Source organism: Ornithodoros turicata, chromosome 1, assembly GCF_037126465.1.
Source record: "Ornithodoros turicata isolate Travis chromosome 1, ASM3712646v1, whole genome shotgun sequence".
In the NCBI taxonomy this organism is placed as follows: Eukaryota; Metazoa; Arthropoda; class Arachnida; order Ixodida; family Argasidae; genus Ornithodoros; species Ornithodoros turicata.
This window is the reverse complement of record NC_088201.1, coordinates 234723702-234750292: the sequence shown is the minus strand read 5'-3', so window position 1 is coordinate 234750292 and position 26591 is coordinate 234723702. Positions and strand designations below refer to the sequence as shown.

At 47.8% G+C, this 26591-nt stretch overlaps 1 protein-coding gene across 3 annotated transcripts; it reads left to right on the top strand.

The window, feature by feature from the left end:
• The first annotated feature begins 394 nt into the window (after positions 1–394).
• LOC135377188 (uncharacterized) lies at positions 395–21508 on the top strand. 3 transcript variants are annotated; one of them, XM_064609467.1, is made up of 5 exons: positions 395–558; positions 5794–5859; positions 8440–8514; positions 15132–15194; positions 21330–21508. In XM_064609467.1, exons 1-5 carry the CDS (start codon positions 547–549, stop codon positions 21417–21419), a joined length of 306 nt encoding a protein of 101 aa, XP_064465537.1. In that variant the 5' UTR covers positions 395–546; the 3' UTR covers positions 21420–21508. The 3 variants fall into 3 exon arrangements, with proteins under 3 accessions (XP_064465537.1, XP_064465538.1, XP_064465539.1); XM_064609468.1 differs by having other exon boundaries at positions 15132–15202; XM_064609469.1 differs by lacking the exon at positions 21330–21508 and adding an exon at positions 15866–16079.
• The last annotated feature ends 5083 nt before the right edge of the window (positions 21509–26591 follow it).

Sequence of the window (26591 nt, the reverse complement as noted above, 5' to 3'; positions counted from 1 at the left end):
AAGTTGCAATTTTTGCTGGCAATTGAGTTTCTATCATGTAATGCAGGTACATCGCCTTCCCGTTGTTTATGTGACTGCCAGTGGTGATTGCAGGGAGACAAATAAACATATATGTGTGGTTATAAAAGTTCACTAGTCAAATATTCCAGTGTGAGGCAAAAATTTCCTGATTTGTTGCCATTTGGCAACAATGGGTTCAAGTACATACTTTTCCGTACTGAACAGCGTGGCGGGCAACGCTTCTGAATCTCTGCAGATATCTTCAAAACGTTCTCGGACATTAGTAGAAGTTCTAGGAATCAGCGGCAGACACGAGAAGTGTTGGGCTATGCACAACCAAATGTGAAAGGAACGCGACCTATGAAGACCAAGAAGACGAAGACGAAGGAGCCAGAGCATATACACTCTGCCAGGGGATGTAGCGGGCATGTGGAAGGAACAAGTGGAAATTGCTGTGTGCTGTCGAAGTGCTGTGCGTCCGCCACATGTACAGAGTGCACGTCATGAACCCCTAAGAAAGAGGAACAGGAACACGGCCGGTGCAAAATGGGTAAAACGGTAAGGTTTGCACTATCCTGGCAGTCCACGAGTCTGCCTGCGGCTGTAGTTCGTTACCGGGACCACTCGTTTTTAAAAAAATGTGAAAGCGTTTGAAAGGTAAATATTGCATAGAAGTGAAATAAGTTCATATACTGAATCTAAAAATGTACGAATTGTAAAATTCTGTGGACTAGAAGTTTTTTTATAGGCATTTCAACAACCCATCCGATTCGCTTTTAGCACAGGAGAAACACGGGAATGCTAAGCCTAATGGAGTCGAAACTTGCAAGAGAATTGGCTAAATCGCCTCGCTATAGTGAGGTTTAGTTAGGTTAGGTTCTACAGATTGGGGGAGGGGGGCGCCCCCCCCCCCCCCCCCCAGACACGCAGTAGGCGGTGCGGGCGAGACTGTGCCTCGGGTTAGGTGAGAAGGTCCTCAGCCATGATGGCGCAGCGCTATCAAGAAACGGGCGATAAAATTTAATTTTTATACGTTTCACGCAATATACGAGGGTCATTCCTGTTTAATTCCGTTCCTAATTTGCTCCTGCTTCAGGTAAAAACATATCATTTACCTAGTTATTTTCTTTGGTTACAAAAACGCAGTGGTCCCGGTAACGAACTACAGCCCAGCTGTGTTCTAGCGGCACAGTCTGAGAAACGGGCTCGTCAAAAATCCATGTTGCTTCGAGCTTCCATGTGGTGTATTGGTTACCCTTGCTTGCGCTTGCCCCGCATATAGGGCAAGATGGTACCGATACAACGAAGAATACTTTGTGTTGGCCCGTAAGTGGTGGCAATGCGGCACAACTACCGCAATACATTGCTCAAGCCAGTCAGCTCAACTGGTACTATCGTCGTCCCAGGGTGAGGCTAAGCACATCTGCGCGCTGGGCTAGTCCATTATAGTTAGTCAGGAATACATATAGGGTAACACCATCTCTTCTGCAAGTTGAGAGCTCAGCTTCATGACTGTATTGGATTTTTCGGTAGGTTTGTCAATAACTACCGTCCTGTCGTTACAAGCAAGAAATGGAGAGGCAACTACTCAGACACATCCACCAGAAACGCCGCATCGCAGCCTGGATACCTCACCAAGATCTCATGTTTATAAGTCCCAAACGTCGCCACACCAGCATTGGGCAGCTGTTTCGGCCTTATTGGGCCTTCGTCAGCAATACGTAGGTGGGCGACGTTTGAGTGAGTGGCGTCGGAAGGTCACGTGGAACGTGATGTCCTCCCGTCAGGGTGAGTGATTCACTTCTGAAAGCCCAGTGCGAAGCCAGTAAGGTATTAAATGAAGAAAAATAGCATACGCTCTTTGGCTGCACGTTGAAAATATGTTTATAAGTCCCAAACGTCGCCACACCAGCATTGGACAGCTGTTTCGGCCTTATTGGGCCTTCATCAGCAATACGTAGGTGGGCGACGTTTGAGTGAGTGGCGTCGGAAGGTCACGTGGAACGTGATGTCCTCCCGTCAGGGTGAGTGATTCACTTCTGAAAGCCCAGTGCGAAGCCAGTAAGGTATTAAATGAAGAAAAATAGCATACGCTCTTTGGCTGCACGTTGAAAATATGTTTATAAGTCCCAAACGTCGCCACACCAGCATTGGACAGCTGTTTCGGCCTTATTGGGCCCTCATCAGCAACACGTAGGTGGGCGACGTTTGAGCGAGTGGCGTCGGAAGGTCACGTGGAACGTGATGTCCTCCCATCAGGGTGAGTGACTCACCCCTGAAAGCCCAGTGCGAAGCAGGTGTGGCGACGTTTGGGACTTATATTGGGACTTATACGTTTGGGACGACGTTTGGGACTTGGGCGACGTGGGACGTTTGGGACGTTTGGGACTTACAACGTGCAGCCAAAGAGCGTATGCTATTTTTCTTCATTTAATGCTTTACTGGCTTCGCACTGGGCTTTCAGAGGTGAGTCACTCACCCTGACGGGAGGACATCACGTTCCACGTGACCTTCCAACGCCACTCGCTCAAACGTCACCCACCTACGTTTGCTGATGAAGGCCCAATAAGGCCGAAACAGCTGTCCAATGCTGGTGTGGCGACGTTTGGGACTTATAAACATATGTTCAACGTGCAGCCAAAGAGCGTATGCTATTTTTCTTCATTTAATACTTTACTGGCTTCGCACTGGGCTTTCAGAGGTGAGTCACTCACCCTGACGGGAGGGCATCACGTTCCACGTGACCTTCCGACGCCACTCGCTCAAACGTTGCCCACCTACGTATTGCTGATGAAGGCCCAATAAGGCCGAAACAGCTGTCCAATGCTGGTGTGGCGACGTTTGGGACTTATAAACATATGTTCAACGTGCAGCCAAAGAGCGTATGCTATTTTTCTTCATTCACCAAGATCTTGGATGTCAACTTAAGCACGACCAGCTACGCTGCATGAGACTTGTTGTGGAGGGACTATTCGCACTTGTGACGGTCCGTTCAGAAGAAGAGGTCCACTTGGAGAACTCTGTTCAATACCAAGAGCACGACAAGGGCATTCAAAGACTCAGAAAGAATATATCGCTGCAGCAGACAGTGCTGAGAAGAATGGAGGACCGAGAATGGAAGTCTGTCAAGTGCATCTGTACAGTCAGTGCGCAAAACTTTCCAGGAGTGAGACTTGCTGTTGGAATGTTTTGATGTTGCGAGAGCCCATTGTTCCCAGCTGGGAACATTCCATATTTGGGCAACGGCTGCATATTTTGCCTTGCAAATTTATATTTGCGTATATCTCCACATAATAAACGGCTCGTTATTGTAGACTTATTGGAAAGGAGGGCGGGGGGCACTAAAGGGTTAACCTGAACGCCATCCCGGTCTTTGGACCCTGGTGGTGCTTAGTGGAAATAGAAGTGGAGGGTGTTTCGGTCATCTCTCTTACAGTTACGGGAGTGATCCTCGTTATGAAGGCGTTGTTCTCTGCCTGTTCTCTCGCCGTCAGTCTTCCCCCTTCGCAGACTGGAGGGCTGTCAGAGTTGTACGTAACGCGTTACTAGTAATTAAGTAACTAACTAGTAAGTTACTTAAGTAATTAAGCTACTAAGCTACTTATGTAACTAAGTCATTAGTTAATAATTTTTTTCAGTATTTTTTAACGTAATAAATTAAGGTTGTGAGCAAATAATTTTCCAAGTAATCTGATTAAAATTTTCGGTAATCCATTACTGAGTAATCGATTACTTTTTTAACCTTCTGTCAACAACGGCAACCCTTTGCCAACAAGCCAATCTGTTCTTCTGTTCCACCACGAGTTCGACTGAAGTAACGACGCAAAGATCACTGTGACGGCCGTCTCTAGTACACACGTGTTCCATGTACACCACAATAATATGGCAATCCCTTACAACCGCGACCTACTGGAGCAACAGTAAAATAGGTTACTGTATTTATAAAGTGTGCGGACTCAACAAAACAATGGTAGCAAAACGAAGCCGATGTAGTAAACGTGTGTATGTGTTTTGTACGTCGATTTCAAATGTATTTGTGAATTTCACTTATCATGGTGTCTCATATTAGAATTTGCAACTAGAGCTGCATGGTTACATTCAATGCAGGCTTGTTGGCTTTGCTATGGCCCACAGCTTAAAAGGAACGCGTTACACTTTTAGTCGGTAACGTAATTACATTTTTGATGAAGTAATTTGTAATGGTATAGAATTACGTTTATCAATTACCTTTTTCGAGTGTGTACAACTCTGACAAGCTGTTCAAGTTAGCTTGGACGTGAGCAGGGGCGGATCCAGGGAAGATCCTCGGGGGGTGCCCCCACTGAAAAGAAGAGAGAAGACGGGGGGTCGCTATGTAGCAGGAAAATCTGCCGGAAGGGGGGTAGAGGTATGTCTCGGGGGGGGGGGGCCCGGGCCCCCAGGCCCCCCCCTTGGATCCGCCCCTCGACGTGAGCCGTACGCCTCGCAACTATACAACGAGACCCGTGCGTCACTTCGGTTGCTCCGCACAAACCCTTTACGTGTGCACACATTGCTATTTTTATACGTGCCGCGAGCCTTGGAGGGAAGAAACTGAGGAGATGCCCTAAGGACCTCTCCCAATGCAAACCGGGCGTGCTGACCGGCGCATGGCACTGTGGTTTGTTGCCCTCACACGTCGTCCATAAACGCCACCGCAACGCGTCATCAAGGATGGCGCCCTCCATGCCCGTGGCGTATCTCACCTAAAATACGGAGACGACCAGCAACCGAACAACTTGCTTCCGCTTTCATAGCCTCTTGGAAGCTAGAAGTTATCGTTCTCGATGAAACTGTTGAAGCGACGGATCACTAAAGTGTTTGAAGACGTACGTACGTCACCGTGACTTTGCCTGCCAGGCTTCTCTTCTGTTCTGCTGAACTTTCGCTGCAATTTATTACGCGGCAAATGTTGAAATGCCCCGCACATTTCGAACCGTTGTGCAAATGAACTCCGGAGCCGGAGCCGGAACAAGAAGTGATAAAGAAAGGTTGTTGGTCTGGGTGATATCGGTGTTTGGCATCAAGTGTTATCTGTGGCATAACGTCATGTGGGGGGGAGTGTCAGTTAGAATGGATGTTTCACTTGTTTTCATCGTTAGTAAATGGTTGAAAGTTGCGTCGTCGCTGTCTCGTTTCTTCGTCTGTCGTCGCCGGGCCAAAGGATATGTACCAACCGGCCCCATACACTATGTGTGAACTCCGGAGCCACAGCGCAGACCACCATAACCGAGAGAGGCGTGGATCACGTGGCCGGGAAACCTCATGCGCGTGGCACTGCCAGAAGCGACGTCCAGAGGAATCCCTCGGCACTCCGTGTTTATAGACCCCTCGTTAGTTTCTTACCTCCGCGGTTCGAGCCAACGCTTTGGGTCAAGCAACCAGCCTTTCTTTTCTTGATTGCCACAAGTACACATCGTTCAGTGCACGCCGCTTATGTACACCAACTGCACATTCCCGACCCCTAGTGGTAGCCAAGGCCATCATTCTGTAATCACAATAATCATGTTCGCGTGATAACTGTTGTGATTACAGCATCATGGCCCTGGCGACCACTAGGGGTCGGCTGTGTGCTGTTGGTGTACCTAAGCGGCGTACCTGCCAAGTTAGTGCGTCGTCTCTCCATGTCCCCTGCACTTATCCCCTGCGCGTTCCCTGGGGATTTATCGCTTTTAGAATGTACCCCCAAACAGCCCACTTTTTTTTATCGCTTTCCAGCATTCCAACGGCCGTCAAACAGTTGGTGTATGAAATGATACGTTCTCTTTTCTTTAGGTGCTACTTCACATTGGCTGCGTCTCAGTCCGCCTCTGTTACCACAAGTATCCATTTCAACTAAACGTGAGTTCAGCGCCAGGATTTTTCGTTTCACACCCACAACACACACCTGCTACGAAACCCCGAGCGGACACATGACGCACTTTATCGATTTTTTTCATTTCATTTCATTTCATTTTATTGCACCTGAAGGCGCCCTAAGGTGCATTATATCAGTGGGAGGGCATGAAACAAGAAGGAAGGCCAACACAAAAGACAACAAAGCACGCAGAGAGCACTTCTGCATGAGAAGCATACACAGTCAAAATATAAAACATACGTGTACAGTCAAACTGAAACTTGTAGATTCAAACTTAAAAAAAAAACAAAAAAACTCTGTAATGCCAGCTTTAAAGTGAGGTCTTGAACTGATGGACACAATGTGAGAAGGTAGCTGATTGCAGAAAGAAAGGTGATAGTTTTACAGCGATAAGCTTTTGCAACTTTTTAAGTTGGCGGTGACAGGGCAGATTGCGCAGACCGTTCATGGCTTGGTTCTAGATGGCCGTCGAGAGAGATTTGCCTGGTCACCCCTGGTTGGCTGGGATTGTGAATAAGCGTCGCGATTGGTGCTCGTGCGGGAGAGCGTGACCAATCACGGCAAAGTGACCCGTTCTTGCCGCGTTATGAAATAACGATAAAGATACTCATCGGGCTCGAAGTCCAACCCATCATTAGCTAACAACGATGCTTGCGGTGGAGGCAGGGCCGACGCTAGTGGTGTGCAGGGCCTGAGTCGAAGGCACATCGCCGGGCCTGTTTCACACGATTAAGTGCATCCTTGATATTCAAAAAAAGTAATGCCTGGTTGTAGGGGTTGTGAATCCAAATTCAAATATTACACAAAATCACTTTTGAAATGTAGATTTATGAGTGCGAAACATCTGCGTCAAAACCCTTTCACGCTGCGCTCCCGCGCCACGGAGCTGTGGCGCTTCGAATATAAGGAGATCCTTTCACTCTTGGCTCGCCTCCTCCTCGCCCGATCTCGGTATGACGTAGTACCGAGCGCGCCACGGAAGTGCGGAGTTCCCGTCCTCACGACGACGCCTGTAAACAGGGACGCGGTGAAGAGAAATGAGCGGAAGGGCTATGACGTACAGTCATAGAGCAACTGGTCAAGGTGTCACTTCCCGCCAACTTCATGGAGCTGCCCGGCACCGTTTGGCGCAACGGTCGGGGGGGGGGGGGGGCCTCAAAAATTTGAGATTTTTAAACTCTGTAGCATAAAAAAATAATAGGAGGTGGGACTTTTCGTGCGGAGTGCGTGGAGTAAGGCATACAGACTCTGCCAGAGATAAAGTTCTATCTGTGTGTGACCTTTAAAGGGACAGTCCGGGAAAACCGGAAGTTGATTTTTTCCAACTGCCACGGAAGCTTACATGCTGGGTGGAAAGTTTCAGCTCAGAAAACGGCGTGGTTTTCGAGATATCGAATAAAAAATACTCCTCTGAAGACATCCGGTTTCGTTTTTCTCCCTCACATACTCATTGCCTCTAGGATCCTCTATGTACGTCAGCCATCACGTGAGCATGACGTCCCCAATGGACAAAGTGGAGCGGAGGACTGCGCCGTTGCTGGGAATGCAGAGAGGTGTTTTTGTCTATGAGTGTACTGAACAGAAGGCTACGTCGTGATACCTGTGTTTACATTGACGCTACTCTGCATTTTAGTCTACATAACGCGTGATTGCTACTCAAAAACATCATAATGGACAAATGCTAGCACGCAACAATCAACTATCGCGCAAACAGGCATTGCTCTTATGCACGTCACGCGAGAGCTCCCTGCGCCCTTTACTCGGGACCAACTGCGGCATAGAAAAATGTCGATTATAAATCGTGCGATACGATTTCTTCTGAAATATTTGCACAGTTGTTGTGAGGAGTATTAGAAATCATAAGGCGGTGTTTCCCAGACCTATGTTTTCGACCGGACTGTCACTTTAAGGCCTTCGTGTGCGGGGCCCAAGACGGTCGCCGTACTCGCACCCCCCCCCCCCCACCCCCGCTCTCGCCGGTCCTGAGTGGAGATGGTGTTCGCCTGCATGAATCCCGAACGGCGATGATGCAATGTCCCAGTCGGCAGATAGTCGTGGCCTTGCATAGCACGAGGCGGTGGATGCGGTAGAGGTCCGCGTCGACATCATGGAGAGGAGAATGAGGACGACTCGTGGTGATGGACAACTGGACATACGGCTTGTGATTGTGGCAGCGGGACCAAGCGGGATCAAGAGTGCTGCTCTGGGTTCCTGAGGAGAGGCGTGAGTGCTGAGTGGCTGCTGATTGCGTTGGCCAGTTGCTGAGCGCGTTGAGTGACCGCTGCCGAGCGATGATTGTTGTTGGGTTGAATGCGTTGCTGAGTGGGCGACAGCACCGCGACCCGTACGAGAGCGTCGACGCTGGTTGTCGCCAGAGAAGTGCCGGGGAGGACCATCGTGAAGCAGGCGGGATCTCCCTGCGGGTCCCCGTTGCAACTGGGGTCGTGGTGCGGCTTGCCTGCCAGAAGGAGGTTCCGATGTGACCGATTTACTAGAAAATAAACAGAAACCGAGGAAAATGCGACATTGTTCTTCTAACTCTCGTATTTTTTTTCCCTTTCAAGGACACAGAGGCCTCTTCGAAGCAGTTAGCTGACTGCATACGGAACGCAATATTGATGTTTGCAAAGATGGGCGAGGTGAGTGTCGCACGCGATAGACAAAAGCTAAGGAGGTGGAGATGATGGAGGGGGAAGAGGTGCGGTCAGCCTGCTTTAAGTGGCAGCTCGGTGCACCGAGGGGAGTGAGAAGCGGGGAGGGTGAAAGAGGGAGGTAGGGAGGGAAGAGATGATGCTGGCACAGGAGAGGGAGGGGTGTCCTAACCCTCTTGCTCTGGGATTAGGGTAGTCCTCTTGGACTACACATCACAGAAGACATGCGAGCATGCCTCAGTAGTCTTCATTGGGACGCTCCAAGTACCACGATCCGCGCCAGGATCCCCGGCGAAGTTACCCCATGCATCTAAACAAAAGCGAAAATTATGAGAACGGAGGCCTTCCTGGATGTTTTGAACGCAGAGAGGAGGAGCTCAACATTCTTGATTTCTTCCAGAGAATATAGCGTTGTTGAGATTGCACTATCGAAACATGGTAGCCGTCCGAAAATTCAGACAGCATCGGGGATTGAACCCGACCGTATTGATAACCTGTCAGCATTACTGTCGATCACGCTATGTCAGAGGTCGGGAACCCGCGGGCCGCTTGCGGCCCAGTTACGCTACAGTTGCGTCCTGGCGGGGACCGAGCGTATCACGAAAATCCCGGTGTTTGGCCGGGCGAATTCCTAAAGCAAAAGTTCGTTCTCTGTGTTGCCTTTCCCGTGTTTAAAATTGACCAAAAAGTGTTCGTCGTATTCTGTAAACTATAATTTTGTGAGCGCAATAAGCAAGCTTACAGTATTAGGTGTACTAGTGGAATGGTCATCTTTTCATTCAACAGATATTAATAATTTCGGCACGCTAATTTAGACGTATTTTAGAATGGGTTCGAATCTCATCTGCGGCACCTGGAAAAGGGTCGACGCGGAGGTGGTGGTGAAATATGGGCTTTGGAACTGTAGAGGTTCCCGACCCCTGCCCTATGCAGAAACTTGATCGGAAATCGAGACGTGTGACTACGGTACCTGACGTCATGGGTACCCAGTCGTTCCTTCTGCTGTTTGGTCACTTTGATGCTTCAGTTCAGAGTTGGGAGTAACTCGTCACTGTAAGTTCCTTTTCTTGATAACTTGTAACGTAACTCGGCACTTTTGCGCCGTGGTAACTTACAGAGGAACTCGTTTCTTCTTTGGGGAACTTGACCATAGCAACTTAAGCTCAGTGTTCCATGTCACTTGTAATTCTCTTTTCTCTCACGTCCACTTATTTTCTTTCTCTCCGGTTCTTTCGTGATATTTTATGCCATCAAGCGTGATGTTCAATCAATGACGGTGCTCTATTCAGGAAGTAAGAACCGTTGCTATTGAAATGAAGCTGCTAACGATTGTGTGCCCAGAGGGAGCAAAATGCAAAGCGTTCGAATTGTTGCGAACCTTGTGTGTGTGTGGACCAGCTCCGGTGGCGCAGCGGTAACGCGTGCGCTTGGAGACTGGGAGGTCCGCGGTTCGAATCCGCGGGCCGGCTGTGCCGTCTAGGGTTTTTCCTGGGTTTCCCTCAGATGTGTAATAGGCGTATGCTGGCACAGTTCCCCTGAAGTCGGCCCATAGACGCAGCTATCCTCCCCCCGGGCGGATTCCGCTCGGTCTTCCACTTCACCCTTTCCTCTCCTCCTCTCCACCAGCTTTCCCTTCCCGAGAAACATGCCGCCTAATCAGGCAGGCAGACTTCTCGGGTTCCTCCCAACGACACTCCTCCTCCTCCTCCTCCTCCTGCGAACCTTGTTTCACTCCTCCGCAGGCAACTAGAGGTCGAACTCAACTACTTGAGCGCGCTGCTCCTGTGTTGTGCTATTCTGTGTCCGAAATAACTTGGAAGTAACTCAATCTTTTTTTAAGTAACTCCGTAACTGCGAGTTGCATTTCGGACTGAAAAACTTCGTTATTAACTTAGTTACATTTTTCACACAGTAACTTAACTCGTAACGAGTTCTTGTGTAACGGGTTACTTCTCGACCTATGCTTCAGTTCACTTCTCCGATCTGTGGGTCGATTGCGTTCTTCATGTTGGCGCATTGAAATGTGGCCTGTTTTAGTTACTTGTTGCAAATAATTCAGCAAACAATGGCTACTAACTACAAGGGAAGGTCCCGTAGTTCAGTTCCACTTTTCACATGTTTTTCTGGCACATCGTTGAGGGAACGCGCTCTATTCTCCTGTGAAGACACTTCGTGTACGACGGGAACCATAGTCGCAACCACAACCTACTAGATTATAACGACCATGTCGTAAGCACCCCTTCCCAGCGCCGCATTTTTGGAAGGTAGCGGTGGCGCTGTTCATCGTCCCAGTTATTGCTTCCTGAACTTCTACAATACTTTGTACTTCACCTTGCCTTAGTATTTCTGTACAAGCGGGGGATATTCCCCAGATGTTTCATTCTGAGGTTGATAATCATCATCATTCTACGCGTTTTCATAGGAGCTGTCGCTGTCGTCTGCTACGGTAGTCGTACGTACGCTTCTGCGCGTTCAGAATTGAAATTTCCATCGTCCAATCGTGGTGCGGATCTCGCGTGCCGATGAGTAGCGCCTCTAGCGGACCGTGTGGACGGGCTTCTGATAGGGGTTGCTGATTCGTTTTAATCTAGTAGGTCGCCACTGATTATTGTCAATTTTTGGCGTTGGTGACTTAGGTATTTTTTTCTCTCGCTAGCTTGAGGGTAGTTCTTGGAGCTACATCTTTTACTTCTGCGCGTACGAGAACGGGCTAAGAGTACAAGTTACCGGGGCTGCGTTATTGAACTCACAAGGAGCTGATGGTAGCTACTGTTTGCGTTCCAGAATAGCGAATACAGGATACAGAAATATAATACGACGGGAACGTGGCGCCCGCTTGTTGTGGCTGTGTTCGACAGATATGCTATTTCGAAGAGGAATTCACCACCCTTTTTTTTCGATATTGAAACAGCGAACCAGTGTGTACTTTCGAATATAGGATTCTGCTGCAGCAGTTGTGCTCCTAACCTACAGCCCCGGCTACGTACACAGCGTTACAAAAGTACGCGTACGAAAGCACGGAAGTCACGGCTCAGTGGCGCTACCGCTTGAGACAAGTGAACTCTCCCCACTGCAGTCGTTGCGGTGCTGTTGAAGATCCCGAACACATTCTTCTCCATTTGCCCACACTACCACCCTTCCCGCTCCGTACTCTCCGCCTCCCTCGACGAGCTGGACTCCCGTTCCGTCTCCCTCACAACATTGCTTGGCCCCTGGACGCGTCCAGTTCACCAACACACTGCCCTCGAGGCTCTCTTCACCTTTTTGTACGCCACAGGACTTCCCTCTTCATCGACTCTCACTCTTACAAATGAACTTCACCACATAGCACGCTCCTGGCCAACCATCACCTCGAATGATATCGTTATCTGCCCTGATTTGTTGAAAACGGGGGGCGTACGCCTTTTTGTGACACTTATGCTGTTCATAATTGTCACAAAAAAGGCGTACGCCCCCCGTTTTCAACAAATCAGGGCAGACAACGATATCATTCGAGATGATGGTTGGCTAGCAGCGTGCTATGCGGTGAAGTTCATTTTTAAGAGTGTAGGGGGGGACCCATTCATTCATTCCCCGCTTCACCTCCTGCAATGGGGAAGAGTATGGCACGCGGAAAGGGAGCGCTGGGTCAACTCTGCTCAGCACGGCTTGGGGTAGTATGTCGGAGGTTTCTTTGGCGGGTAGCCATATGAGTCACAAGGCTTCGAAGTATGGACCGCCGATCGCCTCTCAGCAGTGCAATACGCCTCCGTGTCCGAGACGAGAGCAGTGATTTCGCCAGAAATTCGCTGTTGGGGGGGGGGTGCCGAGCTTGCAAGGGGGGGGCTATGCTTGGTGAAGGTTCCACCACTTACGGAATTTTTCTTAGACACGGTAAGAATCGTGGCACAATGGTGACACATCTGCACATCTTTCCCGTCTTACTTGTACATGTTATTACGTTAGAACACAGTACATTATGAACGGCATTTCAACATTAAGATGCATACTCACACGACTGACAAACAAAAAAGACTAGCACCTTGTCTCACGAAGCTCAATGAATATCTAGCAACCATAGGTGAAAACCTTAGACGAAGAAGGCAGAGTACCTCGCTTAATTGAGTTGGGCACAAATGGTTCTTGATGATCCACATTGAGTTTGGGTGCCTGCACGCATTTTTGTTCGTATATGCGCGCAATATATGCATTGAACAGTCACTTTCAAGTGATTTTGGAGAAATGCATGGTACGATCATTTGCATGACTGTGGTCCTACAGCCCAAGTTTGACAGTACAGGATGTAATTCGCTGCGCCGGACAAACTACCAGAACGTGTTGGTGGCCGAGCTGGTGGTAGGTGGTGGGGTCACCTGAGAAATTTCAGGGGGGGGTGTTGCAAAAATGCAGGGAGGGTGTACAGCCCCCCTGGGGGGGGGTAGGGAAATCCCTGGACGAGAGGGCTGCTTTGGCGGCGCTGTCCGCTAGTTCATTGCCTTCGACATCGCAATGGGCGGGAACCCATTGGAGAGCGAGCCTATGTCCTGCTTCGTAGACAAGTTTGCAAGCGGTTACCACATCCATAACCAACGGTGCGGAGGAGCCTCGGATGCCAGAATTGCTTGCAGCGCAGATGCAGCCATAGTCAGAATCTGTTCACTTGAGGAGCAGCTCAGTAACACAGTATGAAGAATAATGAGAAAATACAGGGCCCTGCATGAGCACATATGCAACAAAGTCCGCGTAACTTCCTCTGAGGTAAAACGTCGGATTATATGTGGGACGTCCAAACCGTGGCCACTAAATAATGTCTGTCTCAGAGGGAAATCCAAATGTCCGTGAAAAGACATCCCCAGGCACACCACGGGAAGTTTTGTTCTTCCGCTTGGGAGATGTCACCTCCATGGACTGTGAGCACAGAAGTGGCGTTGTGAACTGTGGCGCCACAGAAGTTTGGTGGGGTGGAGGTGGATCTTTCACACCTTTGTTAACCTGCATGTCTGGAGGAATAGGAGGTGTCATGACTGTCATGGCCCGCTTGACTGCATGTCGCACATCAGGGAACACCCCGGCATGCATCATCCGCATATCCGTATCCCTTCCAACGGAAGCAGTGCAAAGGATCCGCCTACTCTTAACTTGTCGCGTAACGTAGATTCATCAAAAGTCAGTACAATATTCGTCGTGGTAATGTATTCAGCATTCTTCCGAATCTTAACGTTTGTCGACATCTACGACGTCATGGTATTCCAAGCTTTCATGGAGTACTTCAACATGCACGTCAATCGGCCCTGAACCTCAGATGATTATAATCATCTGAGGTTCAGGGCCGATTGAGGTGCATAGGTATACAGTGAACCCTCGTTAAGGGCAACCTCCATGGAGCGAATTTTTGCAACGAAGTTCGCGCGGCAGACTGCCACGCGCGTTCTGCCGCCAGTTGTTCGCCGGCACCAGCTCCATGGAGTGAAAAACCAGCGGACGGCGTCGTGAAGTCATGCTGTGATGTCACTGTTGCCAGGGTATAAGGTGAAAGCTTAGTGAAATCAATTGCTCGAAAAAGTGCATTTAATGTAACAAATTTTGCAACTAAATCCAGCATCTGTCTGAAAAGTTGCGCCCACTAACGTACCGAAAAACATATTCACTACTGCGAAAAGAAAACATGTTTCTTGGCAGAGAATGCCTCACGTTCTAACGATGCAGTTGGCGAAACAGCGAGCAGACGACAGCATCCAGTTGCAAGAAGAGGACGACGACGATAATTCACGAGAGCAGACGACCACGTGCAGGCGATCTTGCGTAGATTCGTAGCGGAAGAGCACTTTGATTGGTTCATCTGCAGTGGGCGCTTCCGGAATCGCGGACGCTGGGCGAAAATATCTGGCATGGGCAGATGGGCGGCGGACGCTCACATTTTTGACGCCTCGCGCAGGGCGTCCGACGCTGAGCGAAGTTCGCAGCTTTTTCGCTGTACATTCGCTCCATGGAGGTTGCCCTTTAATATGACCCCCGATAATCTGACATACGCGCTTTACGACCATACTCCTGTGGAACAACGCAGTGAAACCTCTGCAAATCCCCCCCGTTAATATGACAATTCCGCGTTATGACCAAAACTTTGGCAACGACCATGGTCATAATAACGAGGGTTCACTGTATATCCCCGCAAGTGTTCATCGTTTGTGTAGGGAAGCTGAAACCAGCAGTGTTGACAACGAAGCATGCGAACAGAATATTTTCATAAGTTGTAGAGCTGCGTGAACCACGCTCGCGGCCCCCCCAGATAGCATTGAGAGCGTTGTGACACCTTTAGCAGCTTTGCATATCGTATTCGGGAGCCCTTTTTCTGCCATTCGCACTCAATTTAGCCGGTAAGCACTCAATATAATTAACTATATAACCTATAACTTGCTTTGTACGTTGCTACTATGCAACCCACGACTCCGTCATGTTATGCCTACGGGCCTTTGACGTATAATAAATAAATAAATAAATAAATAAATAAATATGGCTATCCAGCGACACACCATAATACCTCTTGTTATCGTTATGATGGCCTCGACGTCACTAGAAAGGAGCTTGGCAACATTGCTATATGCAATCTTTCTTCTCTCGTTTTCCAGAAATACCTTCAACGTGCAAACATTACTATGGAGAATTTCCGTAGTAGCATACACGACATTGAGGTACGTGTGTGAGTATCAGGTTCGTTCAATCTCTGGCTGCAACCATACCTGGGTAGTAATGTTATCACTGTAGCGAAATTACAGTGAATGAATTACTTTTTCTGGTAATTTCTAATGTAATGCGTTACATTTGACATTATGTTATGTGTAATGTAATTTAATCAGTTTTGGGCAGTAATTTTAATGACATTACTGGTTACTTTTTTTTACAAACGAATCGAGTGTGTGTTCTTGGCTGGCACTTGGCAGAAAGAGAGTTTGCGACTGGCGAGTTAAGAGAATTCCAACCCCCCCCCTCCCCCTATGAACGGTGCACGCACCATTCGGCACGGAATCAAATATATCTCGTCTTTACAGCATAGTGTTGTCTGACAATGAGTTTCCACGTCATCAATAATATTACGATTAAACTCGCAGTAATGACTTTGCAATGTCACTAGTTTTTCGTAGTAATTGTAATGCAAAATCATTACATTTCAATTGCAATAATGACTAATGTAATTTAATTAAATTCTAACTGAAGTAATGAGTAATGTAATTTAATTACAGTTGAGAAGCAATTTACCCAGGTATGGCTGCAAGGTAACTGCTGGTAATTGCACCTAGTATGTGTGTTGTTACGTTTCATGAGAACATATATGTTGACGGATGGTCCTGCTAACGTCTTTCAGAAATGCGATGCCGTCTCGTAGGCATCGAGGAGGTCAGAGAGTACGAAAACTTTCACGGATCATACACAGATTCCCGTCATAGCTGGGTACGGGTCCTTGACAAAAGTTTGCGGAACACGCGAGCTGTGCATTTTTCACCTCGGTGCGGCACCCTAGAGGCAAGTGGAAGGTGGTGAAAATCAGTAATTTCCCATGACTGGCCGAGCAATGTCTATAGCGGCTGACTTTGGTAGCAGAAATTGATAGAGGAAGAGGCGAGTACTGTAGAAGTGTTTTTTTTTTTTTCGCGCGGGATTATTTTTCGCGTTTTTCGCGCACACCTCCAAAATCGCGAATTTAAGTTCCCGGGAATAACTCTGGCCATATGAAGGCGAAAATCGTCCGGCGTTCGACGCTATAGCGCGACTACCTGATACTTTCTATTCCATGTATAGGCAGTTCAAGCAAGCGCAGAACATTGTTTTATCCCATCAGGCAAGATGAAAAGAAATGAAAATTCATCATGCTTTTGTTACTCCTATAAACGCTTTGCACTATACATGCAATATACCACTATACCACGAAGCCAGAACATGCCCTTCCCCGCATTCTCAAAACCAGCTTGAATGATAGTACCACATCTCAACCGAACTGGTCAGTGCCCCGAGTGATATTTAATACGAACTGCTAAAATAAACTGGCTAACTTGCACACGGCCAGTACTATGGCCTCCTACAGGGTCCCTAAAGACCATTTGACAGGACCTTTCCTCCAATCTCTGTGAGGAGAAGAAAGGAATAGACCTAGAATGCCGCAATCCACGTGAACCACGGATGTCTTAGTACGTGCCGAAGTATGCCCGAGTATTGACGACGGCACGATATGCAAGAGCAAAGCACTCCCGGAAACCTGTGTCGCGAATTTAAGTTCTCGCGAATCAATCCTCAAAGCAGCTTTGCTCGAAAACGCGAAAATATTTTCCACGCCGAAAAAACCACTTCTACAGTATATCGCTGTGACGTGCGTTGGCGAACCACAACCTACTATATACGCCGTAATTATGGCAATCGCCTATGGGCGAGCCGGGCCTAGAGCCTGCATAGACCCACTGCTGGTCGTACTACGTAGGCTTCGGTACATTGCTACACCACCGGCAGCATTTTCGGTCGATCGTCCATTGATTAGTGTGGAAGCGTACTCATAATCACGGGGCGGACTCAAGGCCCGATTTAAATATGATGGAAGCGTGAAAAAAAGAAAAAGAAAAAGAAAAGAAACAAGCAACGTCATGCTCAGGGTTGTTTTTACGCCACAAAATATCAAACCGTAATGGCAAAAGGGCAAGGGTGCAGGCCAGCTGGTACATAAAGAAAAATTGGAACTCGAGAAAGGGACGGAGGAGTGACGACAAGACACGTCCTCACGTGTCCTGTCGTCCTTCCTCTGTCCCTTTCTTGGGTTCCAATTTTTCACCATATCAAACTGTGGCGGCAAGTAGTACGACAGTTTCCGATAAAATATTTACTACATTGTTTTGTTACGCTATTAGGTCAGGTCACATTCTTAGACAATTGAGGCCTTGTATGTGTTTGTCCTTTTATGTTGTTCCAGCCTCAGAACATCAGTTCTCTCACATCGGTCCTACCCGTAAATGTATCTGGATACATTATTCATGAGGGTACATTCGACATTCATACATTTCTCCCGCATTTCTTCGTGGTCCACGCGAGGACCACAGCCGTGGCACTTGACGAAAAACCCGATGGTTGCCATATAAGCACCGCACTGAGTAAAGCGGCGCATTAGCGAAAACCCAACACCGACTGACAACCCGCAAAAAAAAAAAAAGTTATTCTTAAAACGTGTCTTCCGGAGAGGATCTCACGGAGACCATTTATAGGTAGAGGTGAGTGCGGATAAGCAAACTTGGACCCGCACCCGCACAGTAGCCGCGCGTTGGCGGCCCGTACCCGCAGTGCTGTCTGTATACCCGCATACCCGCAATGGGACCCGCAGGTGGAAGTGTTCCTCGCCCAGTTTACTGCTGTTTCTATTTTAAAACAATGGAAATTCTGAGTGTTGGCTACGTGTCTCGAACGGCTTCGATCATATGCCGATATAGCCGCGATTCAACAGAGAGCCGTATATGTCTGCATTAATAATCGAACTCACCCGCCAGCACTTGCCTGCTGCAGTCTGGCACATGGATTTATACGGCCAACGACGTAGGGCACTGATGAGCTCGCGTGTGACAGAGAGGGATCACTTAGCTGGCCATCGATTGAGGGTAATGCGGGTGGACCCTCATCACCCGCGGTCGCACTGCGGGTACGCCCGCATTTTACCCGCTACCCGCAGTGATCGCGAATTCTTACCCGCAAATCGTGACGATGTGCGGGTAACTGCGGGTACCCGCGGATATACCCGCTCCCGCGCTCATCGCTATTTATGGGCGCCCTAAAGGTGACAACTTTTCGTTAGAGTCGACTTTGGGAGTATACGACGTTAAAAACGCGTCAACGCGACAAAAAAGAAGAAAAAATAATGTTCAGCAATTAGTCCCACGTACGCAGTATACTCGCCTCCCAGTTTCTGGCACCCCGCTGAGTTGTGGCGTTAATGTGTATCACCGTGTCTATAGAGGTCTATAGACACGTGCGGGGTCTATTTCTTGATCTATAGGCGCACCCCCGTTAATCCTTGTCGTGGTATGTTTTTCTTCTTGTTTTTGCAATTTGCACGCACTTACCATACCTGGGTAGTAACGTCATTACTGTAATGATATTACAGTAACTAATTACTTTTTCTCGTAATTTGTAATGCAATTCGTTACTTTTGACATTACGTAACGTATAATGTAATTTAATTACATTTGGCAGTAATTTGAATGACATTACTCGTTACTTTTTACACAAGAATCCAGCGTGTGTTCTTCTGTGTTGGGCACTTGGCAGAAAGAGAGTCGGCGACTGGCAAGTTAAAAGAATTCCAGCGCCCCACTATGAACGGTGACGCACTCAATTGGCATGTGAATGGTCAGTTCCCTTCGAGGAGTCAGTTGCCTTAGTTAGGGTTCAACAAAAAAAAGAAACGTTCTTCAGGTCAACGGTTTGTGACCTTGGAGAATGATCGTGTGCGAACCCTATCCTCCGGACAATCTTCCTGTTGCCGTGATACATTGTGTCACCTTCGTCTCTACGATGTGGAACAGTACGTCATACGTGGCACACTAGCCTGACACGTAGAAGCCCCAAACAGAAGAGTACAAGCTAACTGCTGTTACATTGGGCGCGTTAGGCAGGCGATACCGAGCGCCATATCCCGGGTCCTTAGGGGAACGTACCCTTGGTGTCTCCACTTAATGGAGTTTGTGAGGCTATCCGAAAGCCGGGCTCCAGAGCCGCTGAGCGCGCGCCACCTATCGAGCTTTCTTCAAGTCGTCTGCTTTTAAGTAAACATAGCAGTAAACCATAACGGTCCTCTGGAATCGTACCGCTATTTACCGCCGACATCCAAATGACTCCGGAAACAGAAAAGGCATGGGCGGTTGCAACGTGTTGCTACGGTTGCGCCATTTCGAAAGTCCGTGCACTGTAAACTGGAAAACACCCTTATGGGTGTAAATGGCTTGTCCTATAACTGACACCTCTTTCTACACTGTACATGGTCTGGAACACCCTTTTTAGATGGTGTATTCCGTGTAAATCACCCCTGGAAAGGGCGCTTTTCCTTGAAAATGCCCTCTTTTGCACCCTTTAAACACCCTTTTAGAATGGTGTAAGATCGTTAAACACCCTTCTAGAAAGGTGTATAAAGGCTGCAAAAGACGGCATTTTCAAGGAAAAGCACCCTTTCAAAGGGCGTTTTACACGGGATACACCCTCTAAAAAGGGTGTTCCAGACCATACGGTGTAAAAAGAGGAGTCAATTATAGGACAAGCGATTTACACCCATAAGGGTGTTTTTCAGTTTACAGTGTGCACCGGAACATGCGTCAAGCTCCGGAACTGACCCCGCTCTTGGCCAGCTCCGAAAGGGTGCACCCGGGAACGTGCGCCGGAAGTCAATTTTGAGGTGTTAAGTGATCTCGCGAAAGAGCGAACGTTCCCGGAGCACGAACCTAACTAACGCGCCCATTGCCAGCATGCATTTCCCCGGGTTTCGAGGAAGTGCATGTTTCGTCAACTTCTGTGTTTTTTGTCGGTTATGCCTTCCACAAAACTCGGGAACATGTGTGCCAATAATGAAGTGTCGTTACTTGTTCGTAGTAGTTGTAATGTAATTTCATTACATTTCAGTTGCAGTAATGAGTAATGTAATTTAATTTAATTCTAACAGGAGTAATGCGGAATATAATTTAATTACATTTTAGAAGTAATTTACCCAGTTATGGCACGTACCCACACTCTATGAAAAAAGGAGTAGAATGGGGAGTAATTAGACTAGACTGCTAGTAGTAACTAGACTGCAATTACTCTCCATTTGAGTCCCCTAACCCGATATTTAGTCCCGATATTTACTCCCCAGGACTGCAAATTGTCACTGAACTTCGCGAATGGTCTCCTGAATGCAACAGTCCACGAAAATATGTGCTCTCGATAAATTTGATGGCATAAGGCTGCATAACTCAGGCAACATGGCAATTTTCCAGCCACACAGAGTAAGGAACAGTTGGCGCATCTTTCCTCGCAAACTGTGCCCTATGTATGGCGCAAGATTTTATATCACTCGATATATCACGGTTGACGGTTTGGTTCAAAGTATTTTGATGCATGAACAAGAATTATGTATCTGGGACTCTTAGAACAAATAGGGCCTGACTTTTTAGGGTTAAACCCGTACCCGCCCGATATTTACCCCCCGAACGAAATCTGTAAAATTCGGGTTTAACCCGAATCTACCCGAAAACATCCGGGTCGCGTGGCACACTCGTAAGCGTGCATTAAAATAAAGTTTGATAACATTGCTAAACATTAGTTCCATGTTAAGACAAATTTTTATTAAACAAAAAAAATAAATAAAAAAATCACCCGAATACACCCGAATTCCTGACGACAGAATATGCCGTAACGGGATTTAACCCGAATTTTCAAATGAAAAATATCACCCGATATTTACCCCCCGAATTTGGCCAAAAATAAAACCCGAAAAAGTCAGGCCCTAAGAACAAAGCGTGAAATGCAGTCTCCACTATGACATTCATTTACTCCCGTGCATTTACTGCCGAAAGGGACTATTTTTTGTCGCAATGCATTTAGTCCCCAAACGGAGTAAAATTACTCCTTTTGTTCTTAGAGGGCACCATTCGCATGAAGTAATTGAGTACCCCAAATGCAAGCTGCCCTCGCAAACACGCCCTCGTGGATTGTCACGTGTTTTTTTTTTTTTTTTTTTAATACATATCCGCTCGATATTCTTTATGTGTTGCAGTCCGTTAAAAAAAAAGAGATCACACGCCTTGGTTCACCGGATGTTCTTGTTTCAGGTCTGCTTTCTGAAGAACGACCTCGTGCCTCGGGATGGGAACATTGCCTTGGCTATTGTCCGCTGGTTCCGTTCCACATTCTTTCGCTAGAGCATAGATGACGGGTAACTCCGAATAAACCTGCGAGCACCTAATTCCCTTATACCACTCGGAAGAGATATAAAGGTTAAATGGATTAGGAAATGATTTTTGATTGTTTTCATTTAAACGAGTACATTTGCTGAGCCCAGAACTGAAGTTTTAGCTTCGACATGCGAGCAGAGTTGATCCAACGCTCGCTTTCCGCATGCCACGAGACTCCTCTCGTCAAGGTGCTGCATTAATCCACCGGATGCGACTCGATGTCGCCTTTACAGCTCAGTGGCGTTACCGCTTGAGACAAGTTGACTCTCCCACCTGCTGCCACTGTGGTGCTCTTGAGGATCTGGAGCACATTCTTCTTCATTGCCCTCACTACGAACCTTCCCGAACCGCACTCTCCGAGTCTCTTAGTCAGCTGGACTCTCGCCCCTTCTCCCTATCGAAATTGCTTGGTCCCCGGCGCAATCCAGCCCAGCAACGCTCTGCGCTCAAAGCTCTTTTGACATATCTGGACGCCATCGGACTTCGATCGTTATTGTGAAGGGGCTCGTTATTTTATTCCGCACATCCCCATCAGCAATGGGGTAGAGTATCGCCTCTGGCGATGAACCTCCCCACTCTCCATCTCAAAATAAAGTTGTTGTTGTTGTTGTTGTTGTTGTTGTTGCTTTTTTTTAAATAGAAAATTGGACCTCGGCTACTGCTCGCCGGCGCCCGATTGTCGGTCCGAGGATAGATCTGTATGTTGCACGCTGGGTCCTGTCGGCCAGGACACAGAGCAAATGATTTCGTCCCTACACCCCACCCAGCGGGGATGTACACTCCCCGTTTTTTTTAGCAACAGCCCCTGACATTCCTGGGGTTTTCCAATACAGGAGGGCTACCAATGCATATACCCCATCCCCCCCTCCTGAGATCCATTTCGGCTGAAGCCATTTCTGAGAGACCATGACGAGGCTTAGGTTTCCTGAATCACTGTCTTTTTTTAAAAGAGTGATATTAAACGGTAGGAGCAACTTATTTATTTACACGTGGTCACAAGACTTTCGTGCAAGAGACTGCACTTCTTCAGGTTAACCTGAAGAAGTGCACGGAAGTCTTGTGACCACGTGTAAATAAATAGGTTGCTCCTACCGTTTAGAGGAACTGTAAAGTGAATTTCAACCCAGGGTTACCTTATGATTTTATGAAAGCCTAGGAAGAGTACATCTCAGTTACGAAATATTTCTTTATGAATCCTTTCTTTCTTTGAGTAATCGAATTTCAAAGATTACATTCGAGCGCAAAGCTCATTACTCCCTCAGACACAACACTGGGTTGGCTCGTGTCGGCTACGGCTAGTTTCGCCTTTCTAATTCGTCTCCCGGTCCACGAACTACTACTATACAGGGTGTCCCAGAAAACGTGTCATTGAATTATAATAAAAAAACTACACCACCTAGAGTCATGTGGTCAACGGTATTTGTTCTTACTGGGTTTTTGCCACCTCCTCATGTGAATGTCGTGTGACGTAAGTTTAATTATGTAAATTTTTGCGAGCTTAAGTCGGAAATTTGCCTAGTAAAGGTCACTTTTTTACCCCACCAATGTGAAGAGCGTGTCTAATTTAGTCAAATTAATGATAATTGACAGGGATATTCAGGAGCTATCCCATCAGGAAAAATAGCCGAACATCATGCTCTACGGAGGTCGCACAGAATAGCGCAATCTGTGTCAGTCCGACGAAAGGAGGTTGGAAACCTAGCCCACCCCGGCATCGCAGAAAGAGATAACGCAGGCATGGCTTATCACGTCCGACTTTCGCTGGGATAATGCTTTCCCTCTCCAATTTTAGGAACTGTTACTTTTTCTACTATCACTCTGTGGGCTGGCTTCGGAACCTCCTTTCGTCGGACTGCGAGCGATTGCGCTCAGAAAGACATCGCGCGTTATGGTCCGGTGCTCCGAAAAGCATGATATTCGGCTATTTTTTCCGATGGGATAGCTCGTGAATATCACTGCCAATTATCATGAATTTGGGTGAATTCGGCACGCTCTTCATATTGGTGGGGTAAAAAAGTGATCTTCCCTTTGGCAAATTTCTGAGTTCAGTTCGCAAATATTTGCATAATTAAACTTGGGGTACATGACATTAACTTTACAAGGTGGCAAAAACCTAATAAGAACAAATGCCGTTGACCGCATGATTCTAGGTGGCGTAGTTTTTTTATTATAATTGAATGACACGTTTTCTGGGACACCCTGTATACTAGAGATCCGGACATCCGCAATGCTCCCAGCACCGGGGTAGTAGTTCTAATCGCCGCTCGGCTATGGGATTTGGCGCTAGCTCGCACTATTCGTTAGCACGTGACTTGTCGAAACCGCGGCGATGTATGGTGGGCTGTGTTGCCAACGACGAAGCAGTATAAGAGAGAGAATAGCGCATGCTTAGCAACAGCCTGTGTATCCCTGTGTAGCAGATTAAAGACGGTGGCAAGGATGACAGAGTGATTGTGATTCCCTCCCCCCAATAATGCTATGTGGTGCTTGCAGCGGTCACTAACCCAAGCGAAAAAACGTGCGTGGTCCAAGGTCGGCTGAGAGGAGTTGGCCAACTTAGCCAACCTTTGCCCAAGCTAAGACAACATGGTTGGGCCCAGCTTGGGGATTGACAATGGCCTGAGACTGGCCATCCATTGGCCACCAACATAGGAGCAACCTTTCTGACCAACCTGGCCAACGCTGGCCCATATATGGCCCTATCACGGCCCAGTGAGAAATTTTGCATGACAACGCTACTTCCCAGGGGGGAAAGCAATATTGGCGAAACACTGGGCCGACGTCTGCTTCCAACCTAAAAGTTGTCTTCAACCCAAAAGCTTGGGCCAAGGTTGGGGATTGACAATGGCCTCGCTCGGGCCGACTTAGCCGGCACAAGCTCGGGCCAATGTACAGCGCCGACCTGACAGAACAGATGTAGGGCCGATGTCTGGCCAATAAGGAACCAAGCTTGGGTACTGATTTGCTAACCATGGGCCCCAGAATGGCCCTTGGAGCAACACCTGTGCATGGGCCAACCACGGCCCGTTGCAAAAAAATGCACGACCTAACTCACTCAGTTCTCTCGCGGGGTAGGGTAACGGCGTAGGGGGAGAATCGTAAAAGCTCGCAATATGCCTGAGATCACTAAAAAACAAACAGGGTAGTATAAAGAAAAGAAATTGCATTTCTTTCCTGCGAAGAACAGCAAATACTATACATAGGTTTGTCTTGCGAGCTTCCACAAATTCGAGAGTCCTGCTCGCGTGTGAGTCAGAATGAAGGGTGAGGTGTCTGAGTTTAATTTGATGCGTACACAAACAACACTGAAATGAGGAATTGCTTGTAGTATTAGCACCCCATGAAGATAATGTCTCTGTTTCTTACTGCTTTTGGTTTGTGACAATCACTTGGCCAATCGAAAGTTATGCAGTGCTACACCATTCCGCGTTCACTCTCCCCGAGGCAACATACCGAGATTGAACCAAGCTTGGCAAGAGCTTGGCTGGCCAAACGAGCCGTGCTTGGCCAACGAGCTCGTTTCTTGCTACAGATCTGCCCTGGCCGACGGCTTGCCAAACCTCGCTCTGCTTATCACGATGCAACATATAGAGGGTGTTAGAGGTAGGGAACGACAACGGACGTATTTTGGTTACCGTTTCCATTTTCGTTACTGCTAGATTTTCGTTTCTGTTATCCGCTTCTGATACCGGCCTTTCAATTTAGTTTCCGTTTCGTTTCCGTTACTGTTTCCGGTAATGGAACGGTTGTTACAGAGCTGAGGGAAGACAGCCCGTCCGGCTCTGTCACCACCCTGGTTTGCCCAAGTGCTGCTTCGGTGCCACGCGTACATACTACACAAGTAATTTTACGTCGTTGGGATGCACACATCTTCCAAGATAAAAAAAAGTGTATATGCAGGAACATGTTTTCAGTCTTCAATAACTCGGAGTCCAGCAATTCAAGATGGGCGCAACTTTCATCCAATGTCGCATTCGTAAGCGGAAGCTCTCAGTAGTAAATAATACTGCCATGGTAACAGCGAAAAGAAAAGAAACGTACAAAATAAGTAACTAAAAATCATAGGCTGGCATCCTCGCACCATGGTGGAGTGTAGTCATGTGTTGACGTCATGGGGTTATGAGGACTGGGGCGAGGTAAGTGAAGGATGAACCCTCAAGATCCAGTTTGCGCTTTCTTTCCATGCTCTCGTGTAGTATTTAGAGGATTACACGGAATGGAGTCATCAAAATACAAGAACAAAAAAATGAAAAGTCACTCAGATGTCATCGTACAACTGGAATAGCCATTACCCGAATTCAATACTGGAGAATAAATTCGTTTCCGTTTCTGTTATCGTTACCATCTCCAATTTCGGTAATATACCGTTTCTGTTTCCGTTACCATTACCGTTACCCTTCCCTGGTTAGAGGACCCTTTCTCTTTTTTCATATGGCGTATATCGCTCTTCTGTGACAATTTCAACGACTACAACAGAGTCTTCGTGACTGTCTCAATCTTAGGTAATATGTGCACCCCCGAGAACTGATTGAAATCGTCATCAAGAGACATCATTGGCCACATACCTTGGTACTACGTGAAGATGAGTTCGGTAACCGACTGACGGAAAGCTACGGTGGCGTCCCGTCGGCACGGGCTGTTGGACCGGCGTCATTGGCCAGGTCCTCGCCGACGTAGTTGGCAGTTAACGTTGGCCAGACATTAGAACATGACTAGCTGACCGACTTAGTTGGCAACCAACTGGTTCCCGACTTTCTGCCGAGAGTCGGCCGTCGGCCAATTTCAATTGGGAACGTAACTAACCCATGACCCGTCTCTCCCATAGGGGATCGCCAGCTGTCCAGGTCTCTAGTATAGAGTAGGTCGCGTCCCGGTCTGCGGCGAAGCCGTAATGTTGTTTTGAGGACGACGTCGTGTGATGTTGATTTTTCCGAACTTGAATGCCCTCGAGCTTGCGATAGTGCAGCAGTCACGCCCGCAAAACGTTTGTTCACACGAGTGCACGCGGTAGACGCAGTATGAGACGACATCATCCGCGGAATCGTCGACGGAGGATGAATTACGGTCATTGCAGTCACCCAGCCGCCGTGGGAAACACCCTTCATGTGTAACGAAAATGTTGAGAACCTCGCAGCGGAA